Genomic DNA, 27,676 nt, shown 5'->3' with positions numbered 1-27,676 from the left:
ACTTCAAAGCTGTTTCTCAGTATCTCGTCTCATTCCCCTCCAATATTCCATTCCAACTCGCACTACCTCCTGAAGCTCGAACAGTCCCTAGGATCCTACTTTCCGCCCGTACAAATCATGTCATTCAAGGCTATTCTCAACAAGATAAAATCTTCGGACAACATCAATGCCTTTTCGCCAATGTACTCGCGGCTATCTGATGAGAGTACTTTAGCCTCACAGACACAAGAAGAGCCAAATCATGACAAAAGCGACAATTACACCAGAGCACCGAAACGCATGAACTGGTTTACTATATGCAACATCTGCCTCTTTGTAACATCTACAGCATTACTGGCTTTGGCATACGCGCGTCCAGTTTCTGACGCAGTTTGCACACGTCAGCTTTTCAGCTACTCACCAGCCCTGGAGGCCGTTGAGTACCACGAAGAAGATTACAAAGGCGTTTTCCACCAACCATCAATCTATCGTGGTAGGCCGACGGACGAGATCGACGAGCACTGGCGGAAACTTTGGGACTGTAAGTCGCTGTCTCTGTTGCCTGATCAGAAATTCCTGGTAAAACGTTCAGTTGCTAACGCACACAGACGGTGGTTTCAATGTGCCATACGATAAGCTCTATCTTCTCAACCGCAGTACCGAAACGCCATGGCAGCGCACCCCGGAAGAGTTTGGTGGGGGCGCGACGGCCATGCTGTGGGGTTTCCATCAGCTGCATTGTTTAGATCTTGTGCGTCAGGGTGTGTACCGTCATGTATACGAGGAGAAAGGAAAGGTCATACCCGCGTTCGATGGACCGGAGTATCTCGTGTTGATGCACATTGGTAGGACCGCATCCAGCCTTCCATTACATAAGTTGCTGACCATTATTGCCAGACCATTGCATCGAGCTCATGCGCATCCACATGCAGTGCCACATCGACACCACGCCGTATCTCGTCAAGATAGACGACTCTGTGCCGGTTGGTTATAAAGCAGAGTTTAGCTCCCATCATAAGTGTCGGAACTATGAAAAGGTCCGAAATTGGGTTATCGATCATACTGCCATTCCCTGAGGATTGAAAAAGTGAATCTGGAGCACAACGGACTATGCGCCGCTTTGCAGTGGGGATGGATCAGTAGTTGAAGTAATCAATTCTATTACTATGATTCTTTTGAGTCGACCGAAAGACCTTGCTTAGTAAGTTCCGGCTCATGATATATGCACACAGATGCAGCCATGTAACTTGTTTCCAAGTCTGAAAAGCAGAAAGAAATTACGGTCGCTGTTGGAAGAATCGGAGTCTATTTCGTGAAGATCGAATGAGATCGACTCAGTATTTAGCCCAGAGCGTGCCAGTAGGGATATCCTCAGGTGTTCCGCCACTGCCAAAAACTACAAAGAAAGAAATGCTTCGATACTGATGATGAAGTTCCGGTAGCCGTTCGTCCCTGCTCGACCTTCTCACTCATACTCCTCCACAAAGAAGCAACCCTCAAAGCAAGACCGCAGTTGCCCTTGAAGCAGCATGCCAATTATATCGGCCTTTATACTGTCCTGTGTGAGTTTATTGTACATTCGAGGGATCATCGATCTCACATACCTTGGTATCGAATTAAGCGATTCATTGTCGATAGTTCCGCTGATGTAGTCGTAAGATGCGTAGATAGCAGTACGACATGCATATAGAGAGAAGGGCCGCAACGGGTTGATCATCACTCAAAGGGAACGCCACCTCGTCAGAGACATCCTGAGTCAAAGTGAACCATGGTGCAATGGTAAATCCAGTACTATGCGTCCAAGCCGGACGCAAGAGCTATCGTCCGCGCTGCTTTCTTGCATGTCGCTGCGGGCAAGTGGTAGAGTGCCGCACACTTCTAACAAGTTTTGATGCCCGTGTCGCATCGAGAGGCGCTGCCCGACCCTTACGCAACCATCCTCTCGAAGTGCGTATCTGACAGCAAGCTCTCGATGGTGACTGCGTGTCGCACCTGATTTGTCGCAAACTCTTCCTCGGGAATATGAGTTGAATGTCCGTCAAGGGAGTTATTCTCTCGTCTCTGGAAACCCGATAGTATGGTCTTGCTTGAAGGTCTTGCGCCGCTAAGACCTGGCAAATCTGCCAAATTTATCATGATTTCCGATTGGAGTTCCAATTTGTTCAACATAAAAGAGCCTCCAGCTTGTGCAAACAGTCTATTTCGGGCCAAAATACGACGCCAACAAAATTCGGTACAGCGTCTCAGCATGCCAAACACCGTTTGGTGTACACAGAAGGGCACGTTTCCATGCCTTGCTCTTACATCTTATGAGCTCTGAATGAGAATCTATTTTCGATTCCTGTGGGCTACAAGTGATTATATAGTTCAGATAGAACATACCTATGTGGCCATGAAGACAAACAAGGACCAGAACTTATGCTCTGAAGCCCTTCTTGTTGATGTAGCAGTTGACATTATGTACGGCAATATTATCGAGCGCGGGAATGATTGGCCAAATCGAGCCGCTAATGATTTTTTTTTTCTACTTGAGGTCTTACAAGTGCAGTTGCAGGTGCTTGGAGTAACGTCACGCTAGCAACGCATTAAGTTACTTTGGGCTAGATCAGCACCAACGCCTCATCCCACACGAACAGCTTTCCATCGCTGCCGACACTCAACATCGCGCTTTCGGGCATCTCATGAGCGACATCTCAAGACAAGGGGAACGAATTTCTCATGTGCTGGCTACTATTATGCCCAGTGTCTCGAGTCAATAGTGCCGTCAGTATAGGATGTTCGAACCGGAGCCCGAGCCTCGCCTAGGTGCCGAGAACCAGCAAACACTTGACCAGCAATTGGCCCACCGTATCTCGGATCTTCGCGATGAGTTCGCAAAATATCTTGCTAGGGCTCATGCAACGCACGCAGAACTTTCTGCGATTCTGGAGCAACCTCCAGCCGAATATGACAGTCTACAAAATATCGCCAATCAACGACTGGCAGCCTACGACAAGCATGTTAACTCCAAGAACAGACCTACGCGAAACCAAAAGCCCTGGCCAAATTTGGACAACCTCGCAGCCGACGTTGCACAGCTGGAGAACTTTTGGCGAGTCGCAAAGACCTCATCGGGGATTCTTGCCTTCCAGAAACTATTTTTCTGGGACCGGTCCACGATGCTTCAGTACAAGACAAGAGGCGGGCTTTCACATTTCGGAAAATGGGGTAGGTTGGTTCTTCTATATTGTGTTGGCCCAGTTCATCTCAAAAAGCTGTACTGACCTCGTTCAAATTATAGCGAGGAAAGGAGCCCTTATGACAGGCATCAATCAGAACAGCTTCTCAAAACACTTCCATCATGCGACAAAAGTCGACATTGTTGCCCAGAATGGACTGGAATGGGTTCGTGTCTGCTCCTCTACGGAGAAGAAGCTCTTGTTCGACCTCGCCAAGTTGGGATGGCAGAATGATTCTGATTCTGACTCTGACGATAATTTTGGCGCAAACGGAACCTCAGGCCCCTCGAACATAATTGACGACGATGAATCCCTGGAGATCCTAAGAGACGCCCACAAGCTCGCCCGCGCTGCCAAAGCGAACCCTTTGAGAGGCTGCACACCAAGGGTACGCTTCGTCATGACCCGTGTTGCTTCGGGCCGAGTGAAAGAGATAGATGCTATCTTGGACAAGATTCGTGCTACAGGAGCTCTGGTCCAGTGTGTCGGGAATGCACCAGAGACTATCTCTTTCGACGCAGCATTGACAAGGATGCAGCCCGGACCTATGCCGTCGATCTCGCAAGTCCTCAACATCGACTACACGATTCTGCGCGGACTTGTCAGCGATATCTCCCATACTGAATGTAGCCTACAAGACGAGCAAGTCAGGCAGGTTCGGGAAAGCATAGAATTAGAAATGACGGAGAAATTTCTCCTGGATGTATTATATCCAACAATTGCGTCGGCTCCCATGGTGTGCACCACCGAGACTTTCCAACAGCTGTATCAGTAAGTTAGATCCTCGTAAATGGTGTGAATGCATCTTACTAATGCAGACTTCTTGTAGGGTCCTCGGTCTGAGAGGCTCAGGTACAGAACAACAGCGGGCAGATATCCTGTTCGCGAGAGGAGGCCACACAAAAGCCAGTCCCGAAAACCTGCTCGCAGCATGGCGCAGCCTTTCAATGCATCCTGTACCTGGTTTCCTGCAACTACCCATCCGCGTAGTACAGAGCAAGCTTTCTGAAAATCTAGAGAAGCTTCCTGAGGTCGCGACGAAAATGCTCGACCTAGAGCTCTACTATTACAGCCCTGCCACGAAGAGCAGTGCTCATGCCACAAGGAGTAGTTTCCTATACGGCTGGGCTCACGGTTTGACAACGTTGACAGGAAATGGCGCGGTATCAAGGTACCAGATCAATGACCGGCTCGATCAGGGCGGGCTGGGAGATGGCGAGGAGGGACCACATTTTTGGCTATTGGCGCAGATGACGCGGGTTCTCTACGGTCGGCCACGACATCTGTGGACACTGCCGGATGGGGAGAATACGGTGGATGCAGGTACACCTCAGAATGAGGAAGCAATTTCGGGATGACTTTCCCAAGTTTAGACGTTTACATTGTGGACTCACGCATTGAATCAAACGTCGGAGATCAGATTTTGAAAAAGAGCACGTGACCTGTGGTCGCGGAACACGCATAATTTTCAGTGTACTGGTGGTCGTTATTCTAGAAAATGTTACATCTACCAATTATTTCTCGGTAGAAACCCATCAATACGTATATCTGGCCGTCTCATTTCGTCGTATCAGTACCGATCGTTACTCAGTGTATACTGCCTACGAGTATTCGTCGCAGACCAGTTTCTTCTCATTCTCTCTCGTTCGCAATGACCGGTGACTTCGCGCGCGAGTTTGTGGGTGTTAGACACTCGGAATTTCCATTGCTACCAGAGCGTGAGGATACAGATGATGGCAGAGAACTAAAGTGACGTATGTCAGCATCTGTTCAATCTATCCCGTGAGATGTTCGAATAGATGATATCCGCAAGGCTGCATTATCCGGACAAGGAAACAAAGCTCTGAGCGAGAAGTCAGGTCGACCGTGGAAAAAGAAATTTTGCCTTGTTGACTGGCGGCTCTCGGGTTCCAGATGATGTCTCAGTGGAATGGGTGGTGCTGATTACGAATATGAAGAGGTGAGGGAAACGAACGGAGTTGTTCGTAGGAAAGAAGAAGAGAGTGGAGTCGGTCGAACCTCCTGTAAAATGCAACAGAAGAAAACAGGTAGCGAAAGTGAGTGTTGCTACGTTTCAGGAGAAAACGAAACCGGTATTAGTGGGTGCAAAGGGCCAACGAAGGGGAAACGAAGCTCCTACTCACAGACCTGTCATCCGATCCGATGAAAAAACGTCGAATCCACGTCGTGGTTACGATACACATTAGTGGGTTCATATCTCTTGAGCCTGACTTAGACCTTCCATTTATGGGCCTATTTGGATAGATGTAGCGATGGTCCCGGAAATTGCCGTTAGTCCTCGGTGCCATCGCCCGGATCCCCGGATATTGGACTCCATGTTGGCAGAAACAGTGCAAGGAAATTTTCCCTGGCTAATCTACTATATACTGAATATAGTATGTGAGGCCATGGGAAGCAGAATGATGTTCCGGGCAATCATGGAGGACTTTCAAAGGTTTCTGCGGCCTCTAACACATCGACTTCCGAGTATTGCGTATATTGTTAGTGACCGGCAGGCGCATGACCTAGGATAGTGGCCACCAGGGAGACTTAAGATGCTTTCATATGGCATCCGGCGCCGTGCGATGGAAGTGGTTTGAGGGCTGCTGCACAAACTCGAAAAGTTCTATGATCTCAGTAACAGACCCACTCCAGGCATCGCAGAACTCTGGTAAGCTTCTGTAAAACGGCACTTTATTTGAGAACCTTTCCCGAATCGTACCAGAATGAGCAGGTTCTGAAACGGGGCGAAAGATCTGGACACAAATCCTACTTCGTACCAATGGTTGGTGTCCCTGCACGATTAGATCGTTCAACGTTTCATCCAGGTGGGGAGAAACATGATGATTGGTCCTGGGACGGATTCCCGGGATTCCACGAGCCTTCATAGAAGGCGAGGTCAGGCTGGAAACCATGAAATGGCGTCTGGGGCGAGGATAAGGGGTGTGTGATATTTGGGGTTAGAATGTACTCGGACAGGGGGGTTTCCAAAGGGTCGCGGGTTGCAAATGTGGACCATGGCTCCTGATCTTCGCCTGCCTGGGCCGCGAAAGGACTAATTGGATTTTGAGATTGTACGTACTCAGTTACTCGTTGTTCATCACGTGCTGCATCGTCGAGAGGCCTGACATGCTCATACATCGATAGCGGCCTCGTGGACAGGGCTCGCTCAACCTCAAGAGTTTGCCCGCTCGAGGGTCTATGATGGACATCGGAAGAATACTCCATCTTGATCAACTTCATGCCCTCTTCAGAAGGCGCATCGAGATCAGCGGACCTGAGCATGTCAGTACTGCACAGCCCAACCACCATCGTTCAGCGCTCACTACATACCGTCTTTTGCTGTCTACCAAAATTTTCCATTGGTCATTATCATTGAAGTGAGTACACTGTGTGAGGTTAGGACGAGTCTTGCAATAAAGCTTGCCATTGAGAGAGCACTACTCTTCCTTTCTGTTTTCTGCACTTGTCACATGCACCTCGTTTCCTCGTATTCTTGTAAGCATTTCGTTCTTCGACCGTCATTTTTCTCTTTGTCTTTGGGCGCATTGATCGACCATCATGCGCGCTCCAAACGAATTGTTGTGCGGCGGTCGGAGATGCATGAGCTTGCGATTGTTCCGAATCTGCGGTAGCTTGTGACGCTTTTCTGATTCGCTCTGCCAGTTTTGGGGAAATCGTGGATTCTATCAACGAAGACGGCGTACCATCAGAAGCGCTCAAGATTTCGGTACCCTCTGATAATACTTCTGCGTGTAATCTGGCAGCGGTTGGTGTAGACCCCTGTGTTGGGTGTTTGACGTTGCTTGGAGAGTTGGGGTCTATGATTGAGCTTCCTGATTGCATCCGCGACAGTTCGGCGTTAAGGAAATCGATAGTAGCTCGATGCTTTCGCTCCCGATGGGTTTTGCAATCTGGGTAGGCAGCCCTCAGCTTTTCTGAAAGGTCATCGGAGTCTACCTGCGCGGATAAAAAAGTAAGAGATACGAAGAACACTTCACTACAGAGGGATTGTCACCTACCGGATACTTAAACACGATCCCGGCCCATGGCGGCAGTTCATCGCTTGTGAGCTGCTGGCGTAAAATGAAGTCCATGTCGAATTGTTTCAGCACCATTAGGCTGGTCGCGATATTTCTGGAAGTAAACCTTTTTCTGAAAGCTCATACTAATCCCAGAGTTGTTAGCAGGAGGTAATGATCAGCTACGATGGGTCATGTTCTTACTGAACGCTTTTATTGACACCGCCGCAACGCCTCGAATTGCGACTGGAATAGAGTGGGTTTAGCCGATATGAGTCCTTGATCACAGGAAAACGATGCTACGAATAGGAAGATTCGTGTGTGGAGGCCGAAGAATACGAGACAAGGTGAGACGAAGTCACCACTGGGACAGAGCAGCGCCCGCAAGACAGATAGGCAACCATATGTAGCTGCACGGAAAACGCATTAGAAACACCGTGCATCGCCACGGTGTCCTAAAGCAGATAGGTAGGAGCAAATGGCAGACTTAGCCGGGGTTAGTGTCAGCTCGATAGATGAGAAGCGCTACGTGAACACACCACCCGCCTCATCACTGGAACACGAGGACTCACAGACTGAGGCGCAGAAATCATTACGGGGCATTAGCTTTGTGGAAGTTGCATGTTGGAGATCCATCGACACGTAGGCGAATCGACTCGATGTGGCGCAGCTGATTGGTTGCGGGAAGTATTCAGCCTGACCCGTATTGGGCATCACCAGAACTGTTACCTAGTGTTGGGCAGACATGCAGGTCAACCGGTCATCTTAGAACGAATCTAAAGTCTTGTCGGACGATGAAAGGTAGGAACGTGTCGCAAGCCTCCTCGGAGCCAGCGCATCGCGATCGTTTGCAAACCCTGCAAAAAGCGCTCTCACGCCTCGCGTGCGAGTTCCGTCAGGGGTGCAGGAAAGAGATGGGATATTAGATGAATGAGGCTAACAGTGGATGATCTCACGCGGTGGAACAAGAGCGCTTGCGCAGTTGTTCGGACGGACACTGGTGCATGTCATTGGTTGAATTGATCTTTCTTGGAATGGTAAGATAAGCGAGGTGCGCTAGCTAGATCAACGATCTGTACGCCAGTAAGGTATTGCTTGCGACACACATTGAGTCCCCTGACATATTATATAGATAAACGTGCAATCCACTCATTAACTTGCTTCTGGCTCGCATCCTTCAGAAGTCTTCCCGAGCAAGTCTATTTTCGACGAGATGTTGATCAGTTATCTGCGTCCCAAGAGCTTTCCTTTTTGAATAGACATCCAGTGTGGAAACCGCCCTTATTTCTAATTTTGCAGTAGATCCTGATGACGATAGAGAAAGTAGATATGAGCGCACAAGCAATGGACAGGTTGAGTAGACGCTGTATTTGTGGTTGGAGCTCAGGCATCGTGACTTGTGATTAAAGATCTAGATATCGAGGATATAGTGTTATTCAGCTGACACACCGTACCCCCGAGGTATGGAGATTGTTTTGACTTATGTAGAGCAGTTCGTACGGGGAAGGTGGGCGTGGCCGAGAATGCTCGGAAGTATGGCTATGCGCGGCACTCGAAGACATCAAGGGACGTTTGTTATGTGGAACGTAGTGCAACTCAAAGGTTTGTACGAGATGGTCATGCTATATATAAATTAGAAGAATTCTCTACGCGTGGCACGCGAGAAATGATGCATTTCATGTACAGAATATACGCACAAAGCGCACATCTCATAGTTCAGTGCAACGCGTTGGCCAAGGTGCTTCTACACTGAAATAGTACAGTCTTCCCCTCTTTTCATCAGATTGAATCATATCGAGCGAAAAAGAGTGTGCCTAATCACAGCGATCGAAGGCCGGATGCTAGCCTGGCTCCTTTTGCAACCCCCGAGATGTACACTACCTCTGCCACTGGCGGCACCAAACCTGTCCCAGTCTGAGTCAAATATCCGTAAAGCGGCCTATGTACGTGATAGTATCACTGTGGAGGAGTATCCAATATGTTTCGCTCTTTCGCGCAATGCGCGATCAGCTTATAGTGTTAGTGTAGACAACAGACGAGGCGCGGCACAGCTTACGCAGTCTCCTCATTACCTAGGCTGATAGTGTCAGCCCAAGCGTGGCACAGGTGGCGAGACTTGAAAAACCACGTCTATTACGCCCAAGATGCCTCGTTCACTTCATAATATACATTAGCAACAAAACAAGCTGGCCTCAATCACGGCAAACAATGCAATTATCGTAAATCATTCTGCAGTCCATACTCTGTCTACCTACGATGGTAACTCGATAGATCAGGGGTTCAACAGCCGGTCTTCTAAATAGCGTCATGCTCAAGCAACACGGCTACAATGTCACAATCCTCGAGGAGTTCTCCGGCACCAGGGACGGCTAAGATGCCGGTATCACCATCGGTCCAGACGTCAAGAGTTTCCTTGCGAAACCTGACCGCGTGCAGCGGCCCTTCGCATTGACATGCATACCCCCAATCAAGTTTAACATCCAGGGAAAGCCGATGCTCGAGCACATGCAGACTATGGTCATGACTTGTTGGACATTGCTCTCTAAAGCGCTGCGCGCAAACTTCGACGGTGTGACGTCTATAGCGGTACCAGTGGCGCCAGAATTGAGGACATCGGATGGTACAGTCAAGTATAGGAGTGGATCGCGCGTCACGGCAGGCAAGGATGTTGGAGATCGTGTTGAAATTCGATACGAAGACATCGACAGCCAAGTAAAGACGACAATTTCCGCCAACCTTTTCATCGTTGCGGATGGATCTAACTTTTCGATGCGAAACCTTCTAGGCCCAGAGGTAGAGCACAGTTACGCGGGTTATATCTGATGGTGAGGAACTATTTCTAAACGCTGCGTCTAAAACATAAAAGTCAATAAAAAGTACAGCAAGAAAGTAGCTTTCCATTTTATGCCGCAGAACAAACATCATATAGTATGTTAGTGTCTCAGCGTATCAGTGCGCGTTTGCTAAGTGAAGCGCAGTTACTCCACACCCACTAACGACGGCAACCTCAACGAAGGTAAGCGACCGTGCAACTGGGTGTGGTACAGTAATGTTCCCAAGGGGTCGCGAGCGAACTAGAGCGTGTTATTGAAGGCAACATGACGCCTTCACAGTAGGAGAAGGTGGTGTTGAGATATAAGTATGCGCAGCGGAGATTTGGATTAGCCATAGCTGCGTATGGGCTGAGATCGAAGTAGGCAGCCGTATGGGAAGGCTTGAAATGGCTGCTACTTATGTTGCTCCAAAAGACTGGGATCAAATGAGCAACCGATATAGAGAATCATAAAGATGTCCATATAGAAAGAAGCATGCGTGCGAAAAGGCGGGTCCCAGGGCAGTCAACCCCACCGATCTCCTGAGACCGCCATCTGTGACGTTTCTACTGTATGGGCCTGTCCTGGAACCAAGTATTTTCCGGAAGCTTGTTGAGATTTCTGGCATAGTGAATTTTAGGTCGTGCATTTATTCCAGGAAAACGCTGTAGTGCACGATCCCGGAAATCTTTAGTCAAATGCGGGTATGGCGATGATCGCACGGTACACCGATGAACGAGGCAAGTGCAAAACCAGAGCTCGTCATAAATAATTCAGATGCAATTGCTGACGTACCTGACAGCATAGCATGCTTTGAGCCTCTCGCAGAGAAGTGAGTTCCTGCATGTCCCACAAAAGGGCGGCTTTTCCCACGCAAAACACCGCCCTTACAAATCGGAGTATGACTCCTCGCTGTGGCTGTACTGGGTCTCAACAAAGACGGATCCCACAGTCGCATCGAAGAACAGAGCTCATATAAACCGCCACGCGTCCAAAACTATTCGCGAAAGACTTCCTGACTTCACGATTAAAGAGTCTTCCGAGATGTGTGGAAACGCGGCCACACGTGCGCACGTGGACACGCCCGCCCCTGCGGCGATCCCTGCATCTGCACCCACCGATCGCCGGCCAAAAACTATTGATGCGCGACCTCCAACATCCTGCAACAACCACGACGACGACAGCACAACTACATTTTCGCAGCCCGAAATCGCACCCATCCGGACACCCCCTTCCTCCCGCAAGGAAAAGCGCAAGCAGCGCAAAAACGCCACCCTCCCGACGCCACCCTCCAGCGACACCGAACAACCCACAAAGCGCACACCACCCAACAACCCCCAGCGCGCGCCCTCCCTATCACCCAGCCTCACAATGGCCAAATCCCTCACCCAAAAAACGTACCCCCTTCTAATCTGCTCCCTCGGCAACCCGGGCCCCACCTACGCCCACACCCTGCACTCCGCCGGGCACACCCTAACCTCGCACATCGCCGCGGTGAAATCCTACCAACCCTTCACCGCGGGCCTCTCCGGCCGCGTCGCCCGCCCCGACAACACCACCTACTCCTTCGGCCCCTTGCAAGGCTTCCGAAAAACAAACTCAAAAGAAGTCGGCCCCGGCGAAGACGACTGGACGCTCTGGCAGTCCACCTCGCTGATGAACGTCTCCGGCAAGCCGCTCGCGCGCGCCTTTGCCGCTTTCTCTTCCGAGCTCGCGCGGCACGGGCGCGGACCGGGCCGGCTCGTCGTCATCCATGACGAGCTGGAGGCGCCGCTGGGCAAGGTCAGCGTGCGGGACGGCGGGAGCAGCGCGCGCGGGCACAACGGGGTTAAGAGCGTGCAGGGCGCCATGCCGGGGGGTACAAAGTGGTGGCGGATTGGGGTGGGGATAGGGCGGCCCGAGAGCAGGGAGCCGGATGCGGTGGCGGGATACGTGCTGCGGAAGATGCATGCGGGGGAGATGCGGGCGATGGAGAAGGCGTGTGCGGGGGTGGTGAAGGTGCTGAGGGAGATTTCCGAGGGGAAGCGATAAGGGATGGCGATGGGGTGGGCGAGTGTAAGATACGAAATGGGTTGGCGCGGCATATTGGCGTTTTTCGAATGGCTTTGGCAAGAGAGGAGGATGATACCCTGCTGGAGCAAGCGCATAGCATAGCATAGCATAGCATGGCACAGCATATAGATCTGTAAAATACGGCAACGCTTGAAGATAATCAAATGGATATCAATGTCCAGGTATCGAGCAATACTCCACAGAATGCAACCGTACCCATAACGTGCCGAAGCCAGACCGGATAATTCCATGAGGATCATCAGTACGCAAACGCCTTGCCAACCCTAGTGAAACCATAAAGCCAAAAAGTACACGCATTCCAAATAGCATACCTCGCTGAGCCGTCTCACTTGGCCAACTGCTTCTTCTGCCTCCTCTCTGCCAATCGCCTTGCCGCCGCTTCCTTCCGGTCAACAGGGAGCATAGCACGCTCCTTTGCGACCTGAGACGATCCTTCAGCATGGTGGCTAGTGATCTTAGCCCGATCGAATTTTGAGTCTGTTGAAGAGGTGCTGGACGGTTTGACGCCATCGAACTTGCGAGCGGCCGCCATCGATTCCAATGTGGCTGGAGGAGCCACCTGTCTAGTCTCGATCTTAATATCGACGGGCGTGACCTTCTCCGAGCTAACCTCCTTTGCAAGCTGTGCGTCTAGCTTCGACTTGAAGAGCAAGGTTTCTCCTGTGCTCTGGGAGGGCCTCGAGCGCTCGGCCACAGGAGCTTGTGAGACAGACTTCGAAGCTGTGTGTCGGCGAGTGCGAAGAGGCCTGCCAGGCCTCGTGTAGGATCCTCCACCGCCTCCTCCTATCGGAACAGCCATCTTATCGTAGTGTGCAATCGAGCTCTGATCTGCAGCTACCCATGGATCGGGCGAAGGCTGCGGAAGTGGGCTTGATGGGGCAGCCGGGGCGGGGGATAATGGTCGCTGATTTCGCTGGCTCACATCGTGCTTGCGGTTGCTGAGGACTGATGTCGAACCAGGTTCCGCAGTCTCCGCAGCCGAAGCTGACTTCGAGGTGGACTCGACTTCGCGGATAGCGACGCGTGGAGACCTCCCTAAGATTGTGGATACATCTCCGGCCGCTGCGCCTAGTCGCGGTGTTGATGAAAGCGAAACTTGGGGAACTGGCGCTGGCTCTGGCATGGTTTGACGGCGGACATGGCGAGGCTTGGGAGGAGAGTTCTCCTTGCCAACTGACACCACACGGACTTTCTGGGATAGATATGAAGCATCCGCAAGTTTGTCCTTTTCGACTCGTACTGCCTCTTCGTTCTTGCTTGTATCTTCGAATATTTGAAACGGAGACGATGACTTGGCCTCCTGTAGCTCGAACGACGTTGCAGTCAATGACTTCTCCAGAGTTGCAATGCGATTTTTAAGTGCTGTGATCTCGATGCCGTCGGACAGCTTTTCGGCCATTGCTTGGCGAAGTCGCTCCTGGTAGTCCTTGTTCTGCTGCTCCAGCTCTTGCTCACGCCGCCGGAATCGTTTGCGTTCCTGCTCGAGCTTCGTGGCAAGCTCTGTGACCTCGCCGTCCTTCTTCTGCGCGTAGTTCTTAGCTAGCTGCTGCTTCGCAATCAGCTTCTTGACCTCTTTCTCGCTCCTCGCCGTGTATTCCTCGTATTGCTCCTTCCAGTATTTGCCCGAGTCCGCCCGCGGTGCGCCCAAGTCCATGGTGATGTCGCTGTCGTCCCGTGCTTTTGGTTTCTGTCCGCTCCTTGGTTGTGTCGTAGTTCGCGCATCCAGAAGGGCCGCGGTGAGCTTCGTGCGAGGCTTCTGTTCGCTATCTGTGCTTGCCTTTAGCTCTGTTCCAGGAGTCCATGGGCTTGGGAATTTGCCCGGACAGTCACTAGGTATGCCACTGCGGCCAGGGTTGACGCGCTTCCCCTCATTGTCGACGACGTGCGCGCCAAATGACACCGACTTGCGTCCCTTATTGACGGTTCCCGGCGTCATCAGGATGCCACCCGGCAACTTGGATGGTGATACGGGCGGTGTTTCTTCCTGAGGAGCCGCGACTACAGGGACTTTGGAGGCTGCGAGATCTGGCGACAGCTTCTTCTGCAGTCTCTTGCCTGCGTTGGTCGCATCGTCTGGGGCTGGCGTACCGAACACGGCGCGCTTGAGGGCCTTGACAGCGAACTGGTGTGCGGGCGTCTCGGGCGCGTCGATGAAGGTGCTCTCGTATCCATGATCTACACGGTCAGCTGCGCGTGTCCAACGCGCTGTACGGCAAGCTGCGTACCTGGCTGGAGGTCTTCAATCGCATTGGTAATCCTCGGACCGGTAATCCAGGAAAACATTGCGCCCGCTTGTTGGAGATGCACTCGTACGAGCTCAGTAGCTCCGAGTGAAAGTGGGCGTCTGGAGGTGGCCGTGGAGCCTGCGCAGGCTCGATTGCGGATTTGTTTGGCGGCTTGTTTACAAGCCAAAGCGAAAGGCGGGCGGGTCGCTCACGTCACCACGTCGCGGGTTGTGTCTGCTTCAGAACGGCCACTGAGGCTACCATATGCTGCGCAGGCCAGTTGCACCAGCTTTCCGAGGGCGAAGGAGAAGGTGCGATGCAGCGCCTGTTTGTTATGTGTCTTGCGCACCCACTCGAGAATGAGAAGTCGCGTCTGGCGCCCTAGGACGAAAGAAGCAAGGCGGCACGCCGCATTGTGGGGGTGCCACCCCACCGCTACTTCCATGAGCTGGCAGCGAAAGGTTGAACAGCTCAGACCCTCCACTCCACAGCAATAAAACCTGCCGCAGTGAGAAGCACCATGTCTGCAGTGTGAAGGGCGGCAGCTTCGGCTGCCTAGTCTCCTCTACGTCAACGCCCATGTTGGCTCATTTCGACCACTTACGACACAGCCAAAAATGGCCCCGCCAAAAACACCGCGAAGCAAATCCCAAACAGATGTATCCACGTCGTATAGCATGGCTCCCGCCCCGGGTCGCCCTGCAGACTACTTCCAAGCCGCGCAGCCCTCAGAGGCCCTTGCGCAGGCGCAGGAAGATGAACGCGAAGTCCTGAAGGCTATCTTCATGGACGACTACCAGGAAGTCGAGGCCAAAGGCTCGTGGGGTGTACGTACACGGCCGCTTTCAATGCGCTATTTGGCGCTATAGGTGCTGACTTGGACGTAGAAAACCACCGACAGAGTACTCCGATTGAAGCTCAGAGCTTTTTCTAACGATGACATTTCATGTACTCTATGTGCAAAGATCACGGCTACCTATCCCAAATCTTTGCCGATCCTGAATTTAGAAGACACGAACAATTTGCGCCTCAAGACTCTCCAAACACTGCAGGCTATGCTGAGAAAACGACCAAAAGAGCTGGTTGGCGAAGTCATGCTTCACGAAATTGCCACTTCAATCCAAGATATCCTGGAAGATGAGATCGCAGTTCGAGAAAATGACGGCACCTTCGAAAACCTAGAAGCCGAGCGAGCTGAGCAAGAAGCGGCTGCAGCTGAGCTCGCAAAACAGCAAGAGGAGAAACTTCAGAAGAAGCGCAACGAAGAGAAGGCGGAAGAAGACCGTGCCCTCCAACAAATGGTTAACGATGAAGTAAGACGAAAAGAGCTTATGGCGAAGCGTCGAAGCCGCATATCGACCATAACACCCACTTCGTCTTATCAGAATGGCCACACTGGAAGCCACGTATCTTTCGACAGGATGATCGAGCTGCAGTACGACGGGCGAACCACCGAGTGCAGTGCTGTGGAAGGTCTGTTGCCGTTTCGACAAGGGCCTGTCACCGAGGAACTGCTCGTAAAACCCGTCGGAAGTGGCGAAGCTGTCACCCTGGTTATGAAGCGGACTCGAGTCGGTGCAGAGAAGCTGTCAGATGCTGCGCAGCTGAAACGAGCCATTACGGATTTCGAAGAAGAAATGGAAGAGATCAAGAAGCTCCGCCAGTCGACGATCTTAAATGTCTTCGACTTCAAAATCGAGCAACTGCCTGAGGCTATATGGGAGATCAACGTGCTGGTCGAGTTCGGTGACAAAGGCTCGCTTGGCGAGAAGCTGGATGACGACGGGCAACTCGCAGTCGCCCGAGTGAGGTCATGGACTGTGGACCTATTGGAGGCTCTCGATTACTACCATCGGAACGGCATCATACACAAAAGGATCCATCCGCACAATATCCTACTACACAAGTCATCGACCGGCGGGATAGCTGTGAAACTAGCAGATGCAGGCTTTCAAGAGACACTGCACAGCCTAAAGAATTTCGGTCGCACAGGTCAGCCTTTCGCCGCCTCTCGATCGGCATTCTGGATTCCCCCGGAACTCGCCCAGGAAGCACGGCGGACACGCAAGACGGATGTTTGGGATCTCGGAGTTGTGTTCCTCCAGATGCTGTTCGGATTGGACGTACCCCAAAAGTACAACTCTCCCAAGGAATTGTCCGATGCACGCGGTTGCTCTGAGCCTGTACAAGAAATACTTAGGAAGTTTTTCAAGCCGGATCCGAAGAAGCGACCGTCTGCATTCGACTTGATTCCGTGCGAGTTCCTGCGAGACGATGTGCCTGTGTATGAGCAGCCACCCACACCCATGCGATCTCGGCATTCATCGACTTCTTTGGCGCATTATCGCTTGCGTCGCGAGTCTTCCGCTGGAGTCGGTGGCATGACATATTCTCGCTATACAAGCGACTGGGTCGAACAAGATCGCCTAGGAAAAGGAGGATACGGCGAAGTGGTGAAAGCCCGTAATAAAGTTGATAACCGCATTTATGCTATCAAGAAGATTCGACAGAAGACGGCCGCAGCACTCACTGAGACTTTATCTGAGGTCATGTTGCTGTCCCGCCTCAATCACCCTTGTGTCGTTCGCTACTACACAGCTTGGCCTGAGGAGGAGACAACAATGATGTCCGATTCGGACGATGAGGATGATTCCACAACGTTTGACGCCGACGATTCCGAGTCAGGCTCCGATATCTCACCTGGCAATACTGGTGCTAGTGGGTACGGGGTGGCAAGTACTGGAGGCTTAGATTTCATCAGCTTTAGTGGCGATCCAAAAGTCGAGTTCGGTTCCGACGATGAAGATGCGAATGACGATGACGGTGCTATCGTTTTTGGATCCGATACAGGCAAGTGGGACTCGTTCTACCTGCAGAGCTAAGCTGACACGACCCAGAGGACGACGCTAGCTTAGCTGACCTCAACTCGCCAATCGCAAAGAAACGGACTTCTTCCAATTCGATGGCTCGGCCTGCGAGGACCATTTTGTATATTCAAATGGAACTCTGCGAGAAGCAGACTCTACGAGATCTGATTCGCAGAGGTCTGTGCGATGACCCAGATGAGGTTTGGCGACTTTTTCGTCAAATGCTGGAAGGCCTTGCCCATATTCACAGCCATGGGATCATACATCGTGACTTGAAGCCCGACAATATTTTCATTGACATGGCAAAAGTTCCAAAGATAGGCGACTTTGGTCTTGCAACAAGCGGGCAGTACCAGAGATTGGATCGTAAAGCATCAGCCGGCATACTACCGGATAGCGACATGACCCGCAGTATTGGAACAGCGCTCTACGTTGCCCCTGAACTGAGATCAACTGTAGCCGGCAACTACGACACCAAGGTTGACATGTATTCGATGGGAATCATCTTCTTCGAGATGTGCTACCCTCTGAACACTGGAATGGAGCGAGATCAAGTTCTGCGCCAGTTGCGCGAACGAAAGCATACCCTTCCGGCAGAGTTCGAGACCCAGGAGAAGTCTTTACAAGGCAATATAATCACTTCGCTCATCAGCCATCGTCCCAGCGAACGACCAAGCTGTGCTGAACTCCTACGGAGTGGCAAGGTGCCGCTACAGATTGAAGACGAAGCTGTCAAAGAAGCACTCAAAGCTCTATCAGATCGCGACTCTCCTCATTACACGAAAATGATGGCCGCTTTGTTCTCCCAAAAGCCTGATACTCAAGCTAAAGACTACGCTTGGGATATGGGCAACGGATCTGGAGCTCAAAATATCCAGGCGAACGATATTCTCCTTCAAAACCTCGTCAAGAGCCGGCTGGGCCTGGTCTTCCGTGGCCACGGTGCGGTAGAGGTGCAACGCCAATTGCTTCTTCCTTGGTCCGACCACTACGCAAACAAGAACGTTGTCAAGCTCTTCGATCCGTCTGGCACGCTGGTGCAGTTGCCATATGACTTGACGCTGCCGTATGCACGTAGCATAGGTCGCGGTGCCCCGTTCTTGGAGAAGACATTCACGATCGGCTCCGTATATCGTGACAACTATGGAGGGGCACCCCGCAGCAGTGGTGAAGCCGACTTTGACATCCTCTCCTACGACACCTTAGATCTGGCTTTGAAAGAGTCTGAGGTTTTGAAAGTTGTCGATGAAATTATTGAGGAGTTCCCCTCTCTAGCTTCTGCGCAAATGTGTTTTCACCTCAATCATGCTGATCTGCTGGACATCATCATGGATTTCTGCAGGATCAACGTTTCCCGACGTAGGGCGGTTAAGGAAGTGCTCAGTAAACTAAACATCGCCGAGTTCAACTGGCAGAAGATCAAGAACGAACTGCGTGCTCCGGAGATTGGCGTTTCTTCGACATCCCTCGACGACCTTGCCCGTTTCGATTGGCGCGACACACCTGACAAGGCATTTTCTAGATTGCGTAGGATATTCGAAGGGACCAAGTATCTGGATCGAACACACGCGATCTTTGCTCATTTGTCCTCCGTGGTCAGCTATGTGAAGCACTGGAACGTCAAACGGAAGGTCTACATCAACGCGCTCAGTAGCTTCAACGAGAAATTTTATACTGGTGGTGTCCTCTTCCAGTGCTTGTACGATGGCAGGAAGCGCGAAGTTCTTGCTGCCGGAGGCCGGTATGACAAACTCATCCAAGAATATCGCTCCAAGGGCCCGGGACACGCTCATCCTGCCTCGTCGTACCATGCTGTTGGTGTCAACATCGGGTGGGATCGTCTTGTCAACTCCATGATGCGATATTTGAAGAAGCCAGAACGATCAACTTTTCTCCGCAAGCAAGCTGAGGAGGACACACCAGCAGTGTCGTGGATGCCGCGACGGTGCGACTGTCTTGTTGCCAGCTTCGACACCGCAGTGCACCGCTCCACAGGCGTAAGGATGGTGGCGGACCTTATTTCGAATGGCTATACGGCGGAGCTAGCCATAGATGCGCACTCGGTGGAAGATCTGCTCCGTCACTATAGAGACGACCGGCATAGCTGGCTCATCGTCATCAAGCACGGTATTGCGCCAGACAAGCCTGACATCAAAGTAAAGAGCATAGCGAAGAAGGAAGACATGGATATCCGGAGTGCAGACCTACTCAACTATCTTCGCAACGAGTACCGAGACAGGGAAGCACGCGAGGGAACCGCAGCCCAACGCCTCACCAAAGCACTACCGGCAGCAACTTCCTCTTCTACATCCACCGCCAAAGCTAACGTGGATGTTCTCATGTCACACCACCGCTCGAAGAAGAGCAACAAGTGGAGCATCGTCGAGGCCGCACAGGCCCGCTCCGCCGAACTCCTAGCTTCATTCCAGGGCGCGCCCATCGCGGCTATCGAGACAAAAGACGAAGTGATGATCTCGATCCACGAGACGCGGCTCAGCGATCCAGATAGCTGGCGCAGGGTCATTCAGAACCTGCCGCTCGCTGAGCGAAAGTATCTCCAGGAGTTGCACGACTTATTGCTAAAGTATGCGGCGAGATGGAAGGAGATCGTAAATGAGGGGTCTGCGAGGAGTGGCGAGGGCGGAAAGGCTTTCGTGTATAATTTCCGGACCGGAGGGTGCTTGCTGTATGATTTGGAGAGCTAGGCTAGTAGGGTGAGAGTGTGGAGACATGCGATTTAGGATGGGGTTTTACCATGAATACAACGAACTGTGGCGTGGAATATGCGTTCTCCACCTCAGAGAGGCAGAGAGGCAATCGTAGCATAGCAATGGAGAGCAGACTGCGTGATAGATAGCTGCAAAGCGGGTATCGGTAAACGACACAAACCCCTCATATATCCATCTGGGTTCTACGACCCCAATCGCCTTCTCAACACCCTACGCGACGCTACCGCGCGAGCTGTGCCCGCGCAGTACCTACACAAGATCTCATTTACGCCTCTGCCGCCTCCGCATGCAGCGCCTTCCCCTCCTTGACATCGTGCGCCGCGGCCTGCGCTTCCTCGAGCCCCAGGCTCGTCGCAATGGCGTAGAGGCGCGCTTTCTCCTCGGCCGCCGTGGAGTCGCCGAACACGGCGTCCATTTCTTCGAGGGACTTGCCCTGCACCACACCATATCAGCATCTGTCCTCTACGCACACTCCGAAAAGAAGAGAGCAAAAAGACATACCTTCGTCTCGGGAATCAAAAACCACGTAAACACAAAAGCGATGAGCGCGAACGCCGCAAAGAAAATGTACGTGCCCCACCCGATTTTCTCGAGCATGTCGGGCGTCACGAGCCCGATGATGAAGTTGCACATCCACGTGCTGCTCGTCGTCAGGCTCATGGCTTTGCTCCTGGTCCCGATGTTGTAGATCTCGCTGGGCAGAACCCAGCCGATGGGCGCCCAGCTGTAGCTGAAGTTGACGTCGTAGATGTACACGAAGGCGATGCCTGTCCAGCCCGCCGCAGGATGGTCTCTGAGCGTGTCGCCGTACCCGCCAATGACGCCGCCGATGATGACTAGAGAGATGAAGGTGCCTGCGGCGCCGGAGAGGAGGAGGGGGCGGCGGCCGAGGCGGTCTATGAGAAACAGTGCGGGCAGCGTCGAGAGGGTGTTCACGATGCCGTAGACGCCTGTGGCGAGGAGGCCAGATGTTTTGCCTGAGAGGCCGAGCTGCCCGAAGATGGTGGGCGCGTAGTAGATAATCGCGTTGCATCCGATGAACTGCTGGAAGAACATGACACAGCACCCAATCGCGGTCCTCCTGAAGCTCGGCCAGGTAGAAAACAGCGTGGTGTACCCCGCGAGATACAGCGAGACTCCTTTCTTCCCGGGGAACGTCTCGCGGTTGAACGACTCCTCGAAGATGACTTCGGCCTTGATGGCGAGATACTCCTTCTGCAACATCTCGTCGTCCGGGCTGGTCTGCCGCACTCTCGCAAGGGCTTTCACGCCCGCTTCCTCGTTGTCTCGCATGCAGTAGTAGCGCGGCGACTCTGGGAAGAAGAGCATGCCGATGCCGAGGACGAGCGCGGGGAAAATCTGCAGCGCGAAAGGAACCCGCCACGAGGCATCGCTCTGGCCGGTGCAGCCGTTGGGACCCACATCGTTATAGGGATCGAAGGTGCGGTCCGAGAAAGTTCCCCCCGAGTACGGGATGTCAGGCGCGCACCGCGTCCCGCCGATGTACTGCGTACCGTATTCAAGCCAGTAGCTGACGAGGATACCAAGCGTGATGGAAAGCTGCTGGAGCACGACGAGAGTGCCCCGGATCCCCGCCGTCGAGATCTCGCTCATGTACATGGGCACAATCATGGTGAGCATACCCACCGCGAAGCCTGCTATAGCGCGTCCTGGCACAGTCGTTAGCCATCCATGACACTAAAGTGTAACTGATACCTACCAGCGAAAGCCATAGGGATGTCCACCGCGCCCGCCTGCAGCGCAGACCCCAGCGTAAAAATCACGACCGCAATCTCAATCGACCCTTTTCGCCCGAAGCGATCCGCTACAGGGCCGTTGACGAGCGAGCCTGCCCACGCTAGCAGCAACAGCGTCGACACGAACCACCCCTTGAAGCTGCTGTCTGTTGCTATGCGCGGGAACTTTGCGGCGAAAGATTCCATGGTGAGGACACCACTCACGACACCCTGATCGTAGCCGAAGAGGAAACCTCCAAGGGATGAAAACTACCACCGATCAGCCGCTGCCAAAGACTCATCGGGACGTGGGACGCTCACCGCCGAGAGACCCAGCAGATACGGGTTCTTTTGCAGTTCCTTGTACACGCCCTGCGGCGGGGCAGGCCCCTGGGCTGCGCTCTGCACTTCGGCAGACATATCGCTTTACTTCCTCTGCGAGGTATCCGTGGCTGTTTCCTGGTCTTCCTCGATTCTCCTCGCACGCAGGGACCTCGTGGAATGGCCATGGCAACACACCAGCTATATATCCCACCGCCGATCACCACACGCAGAATTCATCGGTCACACGACCTGGGGGTCTGTCGCCCTGCTCAACATGCAAGTTCGTCGATCGCTGTGGAGATTTCCAAGGCAGCGTTCCCCGCTGAGGTTGGCTGGGGTTGGATATCGGCCGCGAGTCATGCAATGGGTTACCTAGGCGGGTTAGAAGCCGATTGCAACGGCCTCGTTACGGGGACGGTCCCACATAAAACGGAGCACCGCGCAGAGCATACAGGGCGTGGGCATCGTGTATTCTTCATTCTGGTTTTGGGAACGGGGTCAGGTTCATACGAGACTCCGCACACTCAGATCCAGGTACACCCGATCGCACATTCAAACTGGGTATCATTGCCATCTCTAAAACTCCAACTCCTCAACCTCCATCCCACATTCCTCGCACCTCTTCCGACTCAAACCCGTCTCGTGGTCCAACACACTCCGCCCCCACTCATGCACATGGTCCCCAAACGTGTTGATCTTCTGCCCAAACGCACCTATGCCTGCACCCTCAGTCTCCCCCATCCGCGACCGCTTGTATGCCTCCACGCGCGTCCGCTTCTTCAGCTCCTTGAGCTTCTTGCTGAACTTCTTTTCCTTCTTTTCCTTGGTGGCTTTCTGCCGCTTCTCGTACTCCTCGTCCAGCGCGGCGGGGGAGCCCCATTTCGCGGCGGAGAAGGCGTAGTGCTCGACCTGCAGGCGGAGGAAGAGCTGCATGTTCTGCCAGTTGGATTTGTGCGGGTTTGGGCGCTCGAGATGGGGCAGGATGGACTCGTCTTTGAGCTCGGGGTCCGTGAGCAGGTAGTCTTCTTTCGCCTCAGTCTTGGTGAGCAGGCTGTACTTGTCAGGGAACTTGTCTTTGCACGCGTGGCAAATGCCGATATGGTAGGCGTCCTGCCACTTGTGGTCTATCTCGAGGGAGCCGCACTCGCGGCACTTGCCCTTGATGTCGCGCTTGCCGTCGCCGTAGGTGCCTTTATACTCCTCGCCGTCTTCCTCTGCGGCTTTGAGCAGGGCGTCTTCTTCTTCGTCGCGGCCGTCAGCCTGGTTGAGGATGGAGAGGCCGGGCTCGTAGATGCCGGCGCGGTTTTCTCGGAGCTTTCTGCGTATGCGCTCGCGCTCCCACTCGGCGAGGGTCATGTTTGCCGGCTTTTCTTCCTCCTTCTTGCCGTTCCACATTGCGCGGTTGTGCGGATCGTCGTTGGTGCTTAGGAAACCACCTTTAGTGTCGGTCATCTTGCTGAAGTCGTATTCGATAAAATCCGAGCGCCCAAAGTTCTTCGCCGGTGTTATGAGGTCGTTCGCAGGTGGCGGGATGAAGCCATTCTGGTCGCGCTTCGCCGGCGATGCTGCGTTGGCATTGCGCACAGTCGCGGGAGTGTTCGAGGAATTTATGACTGAGTATGCGCGTTTGGTGCCTGCGACAGGCGGGGGTGTAGGCTTTGAGGCTTGCGCTTGTTGCGCTGCAGCTTTTGCTCTGAGACGGGCTTCTTCCTACGTAGCCGTGTCAGCGATCCGTGAGTCAAGCGGGCGATTGCAGCTTACCATTCGCCGCACTTGCTCTGGGGTGAGAGGATTTGGAGGCAGCTTGCCCGCCGAGCGCATTGCCCGCGGGGGAGTTGAGGGTCGTTCCGCCATGGTGCGGCCGTAGAGAGGCGTGGGGAGAGTGACTCTTTCGCGTCAGTGGAAGGTTACAAAGGCTTCAAGCGCAGGGGAGGCAGCGATAGCGCAAGGGCGGCGAAGTTCGAGATCCGCAGTGGCGTTGAGATCGCGGTTCCTGAGCGATGATGACGCCAAGACATTTCCTCACTGTGTCTTCCACCCGCACAACAAACCACACAAGTCTGCAACACGAGAGAGAGTGCATAGTTATTTTCCTATCGTCCTCTCTCGCAGATGGATACTACTACCCCTTCCTTCTACAATATCGTCCTTTCCACCGGACTACGTCACTGCTAGGTCCCGAGGTTGAGGGAAGCGCACGTGATCACGCGCAAGCGTGTTTTGACTGGTGTACCACCAATCCATGTGTGACGTTCCTTCACCATCCACCTCAGCCCCTATGCTAGTTCTCCATATCATTTTCCCGCCTGCAATCCAGCTACCACGTGCCTCATCAGGGTCTCAAAGTTCCAAGGACGACGCTGCTCGCTTTAAATGGCGGAAACGGTTCATGCCAAGGGTTTGCACAAAGATGTGGTTTCATCAAGCCTCAGTTTGCAGTTCTTGTTCAGCGTTCGCTCATATTTCGGGTACCTTAAATAGTAAATTTTCTAGTATGACTAGGACACCTCTTGCTCTCCTCAAATAGCTCATCATTTTGCTCATCGTTGTCTTGCCTGGTCCCGGTGTCACTGCGTTGTTCCTTCTTGATTCCGTTCCGCACTTGTTCTCTGAGCACACTTGGCAGCCACTGGTAATCTATGTCGTCCATATCCTTAAACTTGACAAGATTGGAATGATCCTTACTCAAGGCTATCGCGGGTTGATCGGGCCAAGTAGCAGATGGTTCATGCACGGCCTTGCAAGGTATCGCTGAGTCAGTGTGCCTGCGTCTGGAGCCGGCAAAGTCACTTTCATGATCAAAGGCGCAATCCGGAAACCGTATCTTGACGGAAGAATTTCGTAGAAGCAGACTATTTTCCCACCCCTGTGAAAGAGTCTAACTCTCGAAATGCCTAATCTAACTTAATCATCTCCTGCGAGCCTACACCGAGAACAGCCCGTATAGCTGTCGACGGATACAACCATCGTTGGGCAGCAGAGGCGAGGCGGGAGGCCCGGTGTGGAGTCCCTATGAATAAGGTTACTCGAATGCTGTCCATCAGAGATTGATGGCGGCTGGATTCGTAGCAGCTTGGACCATGGCCTGTAGAAATCGGATCAACACGATAAGTCAAGCACGCAAGCCTGTCTTCAAGTTTACTTTGATCAAAAAAGACTGAATTCGACCCCAAGAATATGGCTCAGGCCACCGCCGGCGCGTCTTCATCTTCAGCGTCTTCTGGCCACCCCAAGATCGCGCCTTCAAGCAACAACAATTCGGCCGCCCGTCCAACCGCCACCAGTTCTCTTCACAAACCTTTGTGCCAAGTTCCATAAACAATCGTTAGGGTGGCTCGTACTTGCTGGTGTACTAGGTAATTACCATACACTTAATTAGCTGCTCACCTCCCGGTGAAAGATAATAGCCATTGAGGATGTCGAATTCCATCTCCTAGGAAATAATCACGAACTCCTAAACACTTCATCAAGCCGCTGCCACGTGCATTCGTCACCGATAAATTCGTTCTTGCCGTCAAAGGCCTCGATAAGCTCAACGAAGGCTCCCTGTACTCGTATACTCGAATCAGAATTGGACTTGCAACCCGCTTTTAACCTTGGTCTTTTCGACGACCGATTTAAGGATGGCAATGGAAAACATGGCAACGAATGGAGCAGGTGGTTACGCTTTGTTAAAAGTGTCAAGAATGACCGAGACCCCGATACGAAATCAAGCACTTGCGACGCCCGATTTGAATATGGCGACTTGAAATTGAACCGACTGAATACGACCACGTGGTTGCGATACTGGGGTAAAGCCTTGTATCACACACAGCGATCCTGTACGATCGTTTTGGTCAGGCTACGGTACGTGATCATCGCATGCGTCTACGTTACAACGGCCTTGACTGCGATGCAAGTCGTGCTTGCAGTCACGACCGATCCAGAATGGTTGACTTGGACGTTTAAACGGTTCTCTTATGCTGTACTCATATTGATCGTATGCCAAGCGCCCTTTGTGGTCTTTTTCTTTGTAGTGCAAGGATTGCAATTGGTTGGGTAGGAAACAGGCTTCCAAGTCCAAAATGACAGAGTCTAAGAAGGGCGAGACATCGTCTTCAGCGTTTTTAAGTATGTGGGAATTTGCATATACATGTTAGCGTGTTGTTTGGCAGCCTACATAAGCTAGGAGGAGAAGCATCCGTGGATTTCCTGATATTACATGTTCAGCCAGTTTACTTGGATCGTTCGAGCTAACAGAACGTTATCAATTTGCTATTCTCAATCTGCATAAATTTCATTTTAGATTCCCGAGGGACTAATCCCCTGTGATGTATCAGATTGTCCGGATCAACATTCGGCTTCTATCAAAAGCGTGTCACCCAAGGATTCCTCGGTACCCATCATGATTCCAGACTACTGAATCAATCAGGATGTTGGCCATCATAAATTATTCAAGGGTGTACGTGTCGAGAAGCTCGAGAGTTCCTACTCTGCAATTGAATCCTAAGCGAGTGTCTGGAGATTCGAGCCATTTCTTCAACTTCTCTTTGCGAGCTCTTTCCTCGCTGGCGTTTGCTTGATACACCGAACCACACGTTCAAGCTGTCACATATATGGCAGGCGACCCAGATAACAACTTCATGACCAATCTTGACTTTCTGCTGGATGTCAACTAGCTCTGTGACACTTACGATTTTGCACTGCGTAGATGGACTGGTAGTAGAGGTAGAGACACTTGATCTCGCCGACAGCTTCTACATCAAACTCCGCTACAAATGCAAAGGTCTGTTTATGTACATGTATTTACCTAGACATGTGCATGATTCGCGGGTCAAGTTCTCGAAGTGCAGTAGGTGGGAATGTCGCTTGGGCAATCTTCGCTGCAATCACACTTGGAGCTCCCGACTTGGATAAAGATTGGCGTATTCCAGTCTCCATGGAAACGAGAGATGAGAATGGTGGAAGGCAAGACAATGTACGGTGACGCATACTCGCCCTACCGCAAAGCGAAGTCGTAGCCTGAGTGCAACCGCGAAGACATCCCCATACCCGCACGCACATTCACAACCCCTAACATGCTGTCCACCACGACAACTTACCTTTGAGCTTTACCTTCCAGCCCTTTCTTTCCAGCAGCCCACCTCAGACCGTCCTCTGGCTTCCCTCTCCCGTCCCCGTAGCCCCATGGACGCGACACCGGACTTCGCGCACCTCCCACAGACCACCCGTTCCATTCCGCACCTGCCCTATACGCCCTTGTGGGGGTTAGATTGCTGTACGCCCGTTGAAAACCTGACATCATCCAGCGCCCCAAGAATCTGACTGCCAATTGCGTACCGTACCTTGCATACCGCCCGCCCCTCGGGCAGGTGAAACACAACTATATCCCTATGTTGCCTACACACATGTATGCCCGAGCGAACCCGGCAAGAACGGATTGTGTGCCCTTCTATTCATCAGTCACCATGATGCACACTGCGCGTAGACGCGCGCCCAGAGGTAGAGCCTGCACAAACCCCCATCCATGCACCACACCTACACCGTAACCCGCTCATCACCCGGGCCCCGTAGCCATACCTCTCCTACGCTCCGTGCGAAGCGGGAGTGCACCCAACGCGGCATACCCGCTTACACATCACGCACACCCCGACGCAACGCAATTACAGCTGCAGGTCAGAAACCCAGACCTCGACCTCGATGTCGCCGAC

General features: G+C 52.5%; 10 protein-coding genes across 10 annotated transcripts; 5 read left to right on the top strand and 5 right to left on the bottom strand.

Moving 5' to 3' along the window:
• Positions 1–279: 279 nt before the first annotated feature.
• CC84DRAFT_1083597 (uncharacterized protein) lies at positions 280–1,055 on the top strand (the record flags this gene model as incomplete). Its single annotated transcript, XM_018174014.1, has 3 exons — positions 280–520; positions 588–824; positions 877–1,055. 3 exons carry the CDS (start codon positions 280–282, stop codon positions 1,053–1,055), a joined length of 657 nt encoding a protein of 218 aa, XP_018039636.1.
• Positions 1,056–2,633: 1,578 nt separating this feature from the next.
• CC84DRAFT_1110519 (uncharacterized protein) lies at positions 2,634–4,684 on the top strand. Its single transcript, XM_018175256.1, has 3 exons — positions 2,634–3,186; positions 3,260–3,968; positions 4,027–4,684. Exons 1-3 carry the CDS (start codon positions 2,754–2,756, stop codon positions 4,553–4,555), a joined length of 1,671 nt encoding a protein of 556 aa, XP_018039635.1. The 5' UTR covers positions 2,634–2,753; the 3' UTR covers positions 4,556–4,684.
• A 60-nt stretch (positions 4,685–4,744) lies between these two features.
• On the bottom strand, positions 4,745–7,475 carry CC84DRAFT_433014 (uncharacterized protein). Its single transcript, XM_018186234.1, has 6 exons — positions 7,424–7,475; positions 7,216–7,365; positions 6,642–7,153; positions 6,531–6,586; positions 6,280–6,474; positions 4,745–4,941 (listed from the first exon to the last, which is right to left on the bottom strand). Exons 2-6 carry the CDS (start codon positions 7,313–7,315, stop codon positions 4,830–4,832), a joined length of 975 nt encoding a protein of 324 aa, XP_018039634.1. The 5' UTR covers positions 7,316–7,365; positions 7,424–7,475; the 3' UTR covers positions 4,745–4,829.
• Positions 7,476–8,333: 858 nt separating this feature from the next.
• On the bottom strand, positions 8,334–8,785 carry CC84DRAFT_1160462 (uncharacterized protein). Its single transcript, XM_018177505.1, has one exon. The coding sequence runs from the start codon at positions 8,608–8,610 to the stop codon at positions 8,440–8,442; it is 171 nt and encodes a 56-aa protein (XP_018039633.1). The 5' UTR covers positions 8,611–8,785; the 3' UTR covers positions 8,334–8,439.
• A 763-nt stretch (positions 8,786–9,548) lies between these two features.
• CC84DRAFT_1202058 (uncharacterized protein) lies at positions 9,549–10,120 on the top strand (the record flags this gene model as incomplete). The annotated part of the gene is made up of 2 exons (XM_018181749.1): positions 9,549–9,599; positions 9,656–10,120. The coding sequence occupies 2 exons, from the start codon at positions 9,549–9,551 to the stop codon at positions 10,040–10,042; spliced, it is 438 nt and encodes a 145-aa protein (XP_018039632.1). The 3' UTR covers positions 10,043–10,120.
• Positions 10,121–10,915: 795 nt separating this feature from the next.
• On the top strand, positions 10,916–12,246 carry CC84DRAFT_432976 (peptidyl-tRNA hydrolase). Its single transcript, XM_018186233.1, has one exon. The coding sequence runs from the start codon at positions 11,077–11,079 to the stop codon at positions 12,061–12,063; it is 987 nt and encodes a 328-aa protein (XP_018039631.1). The 5' UTR covers positions 10,916–11,076; the 3' UTR covers positions 12,064–12,246.
• On the bottom strand, positions 12,247–14,525 carry CC84DRAFT_432975 (uncharacterized protein). The gene is made up of 2 exons (XM_018186232.1): positions 14,331–14,525; positions 12,247–14,280 (listed from the first exon to the last, which is right to left on the bottom strand). Exons 1-2 carry the CDS (start codon positions 14,386–14,388, stop codon positions 12,431–12,433), a joined length of 1,908 nt encoding a protein of 635 aa, XP_018039630.1. The 5' UTR covers positions 14,389–14,525; the 3' UTR covers positions 12,247–12,430.
• Positions 14,526–14,815: 290 nt separating this feature from the next.
• CC84DRAFT_1136773 (Serine/threonine-protein kinase) lies at positions 14,816–20,088 on the top strand. The gene is made up of 3 exons (XM_018176114.1): positions 14,816–15,157; positions 15,218–17,180; positions 17,228–20,088. Exons 1-3 carry the CDS (start codon positions 14,948–14,950, stop codon positions 19,900–19,902), a joined length of 4,848 nt encoding a protein of 1,615 aa, XP_018039629.1. The 5' UTR covers positions 14,816–14,947; the 3' UTR covers positions 19,903–20,088.
• On the bottom strand, positions 20,009–22,286 carry CC84DRAFT_1255357 (D-xylose-proton symporter). The gene is made up of 4 exons (XM_018184532.1): positions 21,984–22,286; positions 21,647–21,932; positions 20,428–21,596; positions 20,009–20,359 (listed from the first exon to the last, which is right to left on the bottom strand). Exons 1-4 carry the CDS (start codon positions 22,080–22,082, stop codon positions 20,192–20,194), a joined length of 1,722 nt encoding a protein of 573 aa, XP_018039628.1. The 5' UTR covers positions 22,083–22,286; the 3' UTR covers positions 20,009–20,191.
• Positions 22,287–22,517: 231 nt separating this feature from the next.
• CC84DRAFT_1193166 (DNA repair protein) lies at positions 22,518–23,949 on the bottom strand. Its single transcript, XM_018181277.1, has 2 exons — positions 23,748–23,949; positions 22,518–23,696 (listed from the first exon to the last, which is right to left on the bottom strand). The coding sequence occupies exons 1-2, from the start codon at positions 23,838–23,840 to the stop codon at positions 22,563–22,565; spliced, it is 1,227 nt and encodes a 408-aa protein (XP_018039627.1). The 5' UTR covers positions 23,841–23,949; the 3' UTR covers positions 22,518–22,562.
• Positions 23,950–27,676: the final 3,727 nt, after the last annotated feature.

This window comes from Paraphaeosphaeria sporulosa (genome assembly GCF_001642045.1).
Source record: "Paraphaeosphaeria sporulosa strain AP3s5-JAC2a unplaced genomic scaffold CC84scaffold_2, whole genome shotgun sequence".
Taxonomy (NCBI): Eukaryota; Fungi; Ascomycota; class Dothideomycetes; order Pleosporales; family Didymosphaeriaceae; genus Paraphaeosphaeria; species Paraphaeosphaeria sporulosa.
Note: the sequence above shows the minus strand (reverse complement) of the source record. Positions and strands in the feature narration are given on the sequence as shown.

Bases quoted from the DNA above. Each gene is read 5' to 3' on its own strand.
- CC84DRAFT_432976 (XM_018186233.1), top strand. From the start codon at position 11,077: ATGTGTGGAAACGCGGCCACACGTGCGCACGTGGACACGCCCGCCCCT.
- CC84DRAFT_433014 (XM_018186234.1), bottom strand. From the start codon at position 7,315: ATGGTGCTGAAACAATTCGACATGGACTTCATTTTACGCCAGCAGCTC. The intron at 6,587-6,641 runs GTAGTGCTCTCT...AACCTCACACAG, and splicing joins GCAGAAAACAGAAAGGAAGA to TGTACTCACTTCAATGATAA. The intron at 4,942-6,279 runs GTACGTACAATC...ACGTCACTTTAG, and splicing joins GATGAACAACGAGTAACTGA to TTCTCTGCCATCATCTGTAT.
- CC84DRAFT_1255357 (XM_018184532.1), bottom strand. From the start codon at position 22,082: ATGTCTGCCGAAGTGCAGAGCGCAGCCCAGGGGCCTGCCCCGCCGCAG. The intron at 21,933-21,983 runs GTGAGCGTCCCA...GATCGGTGGTAG, and splicing joins ATCTGCTGGGTCTCTCGGCG to TTTTCATCCCTTGGAGGTTT. The intron at 21,597-21,646 runs GTAGGTATCAGT...CGACTGTGCCAG, and splicing joins CATCCCTATGGCTTTCGCTG to GACGCGCTATAGCAGGCTTC.
- CC84DRAFT_1136773 (XM_018176114.1), top strand. From the start codon at position 14,948: ATGGCCCCGCCAAAAACACCGCGAAGCAAATCCCAAACAGATGTATCC. The intron at 15,158-15,217 runs GTACGTACACGG...ACTTGGACGTAG, and splicing joins AGGCCAAAGGCTCGTGGGGT to AAAACCACCGACAGAGTACT. The intron at 17,181-17,227 runs GCAAGTGGGACT...GACACGACCCAG, and splicing joins CGTTTTTGGATCCGATACAG to AGGACGACGCTAGCTTAGCT.
- CC84DRAFT_1110519 (XM_018175256.1), top strand. From the start codon at position 2,754: ATGTTCGAACCGGAGCCCGAGCCTCGCCTAGGTGCCGAGAACCAGCAA. The intron at 3,187-3,259 runs GTAGGTTGGTTC...TTCAAATTATAG, and splicing joins TTCACATTTCGGAAAATGGG to CGAGGAAAGGAGCCCTTATG. The intron at 3,969-4,026 runs GTAAGTTAGATC...GACTTCTTGTAG, and splicing joins ACTTTCCAACAGCTGTATCA to GGTCCTCGGTCTGAGAGGCT.
- CC84DRAFT_432975 (XM_018186232.1), bottom strand. From the start codon at position 14,388: ATGTTTTCCTGGATTACCGGTCCGAGGATTACCAATGCGATTGAAGAC. The intron at 14,281-14,330 runs GTACGCAGCTTG...CTGACCGTGTAG, and splicing joins GATTGAAGACCTCCAGCCAG to ATCATGGATACGAGAGCACC.
- CC84DRAFT_1160462 (XM_018177505.1), bottom strand. From the start codon at position 8,610: ATGCCTGAGCTCCAACCACAAATACAGCGTCTACTCAACCTGTCCATT.
- CC84DRAFT_1193166 (XM_018181277.1), bottom strand. From the start codon at position 23,840: ATGGCGGAACGACCCTCAACTCCCCCGCGGGCAATGCGCTCGGCGGGC. The intron at 23,697-23,747 runs GTAAGCTGCAAT...ACGGCTACGTAG, and splicing joins CAGAGCAAGTGCGGCGAATG to GAAGAAGCCCGTCTCAGAGC.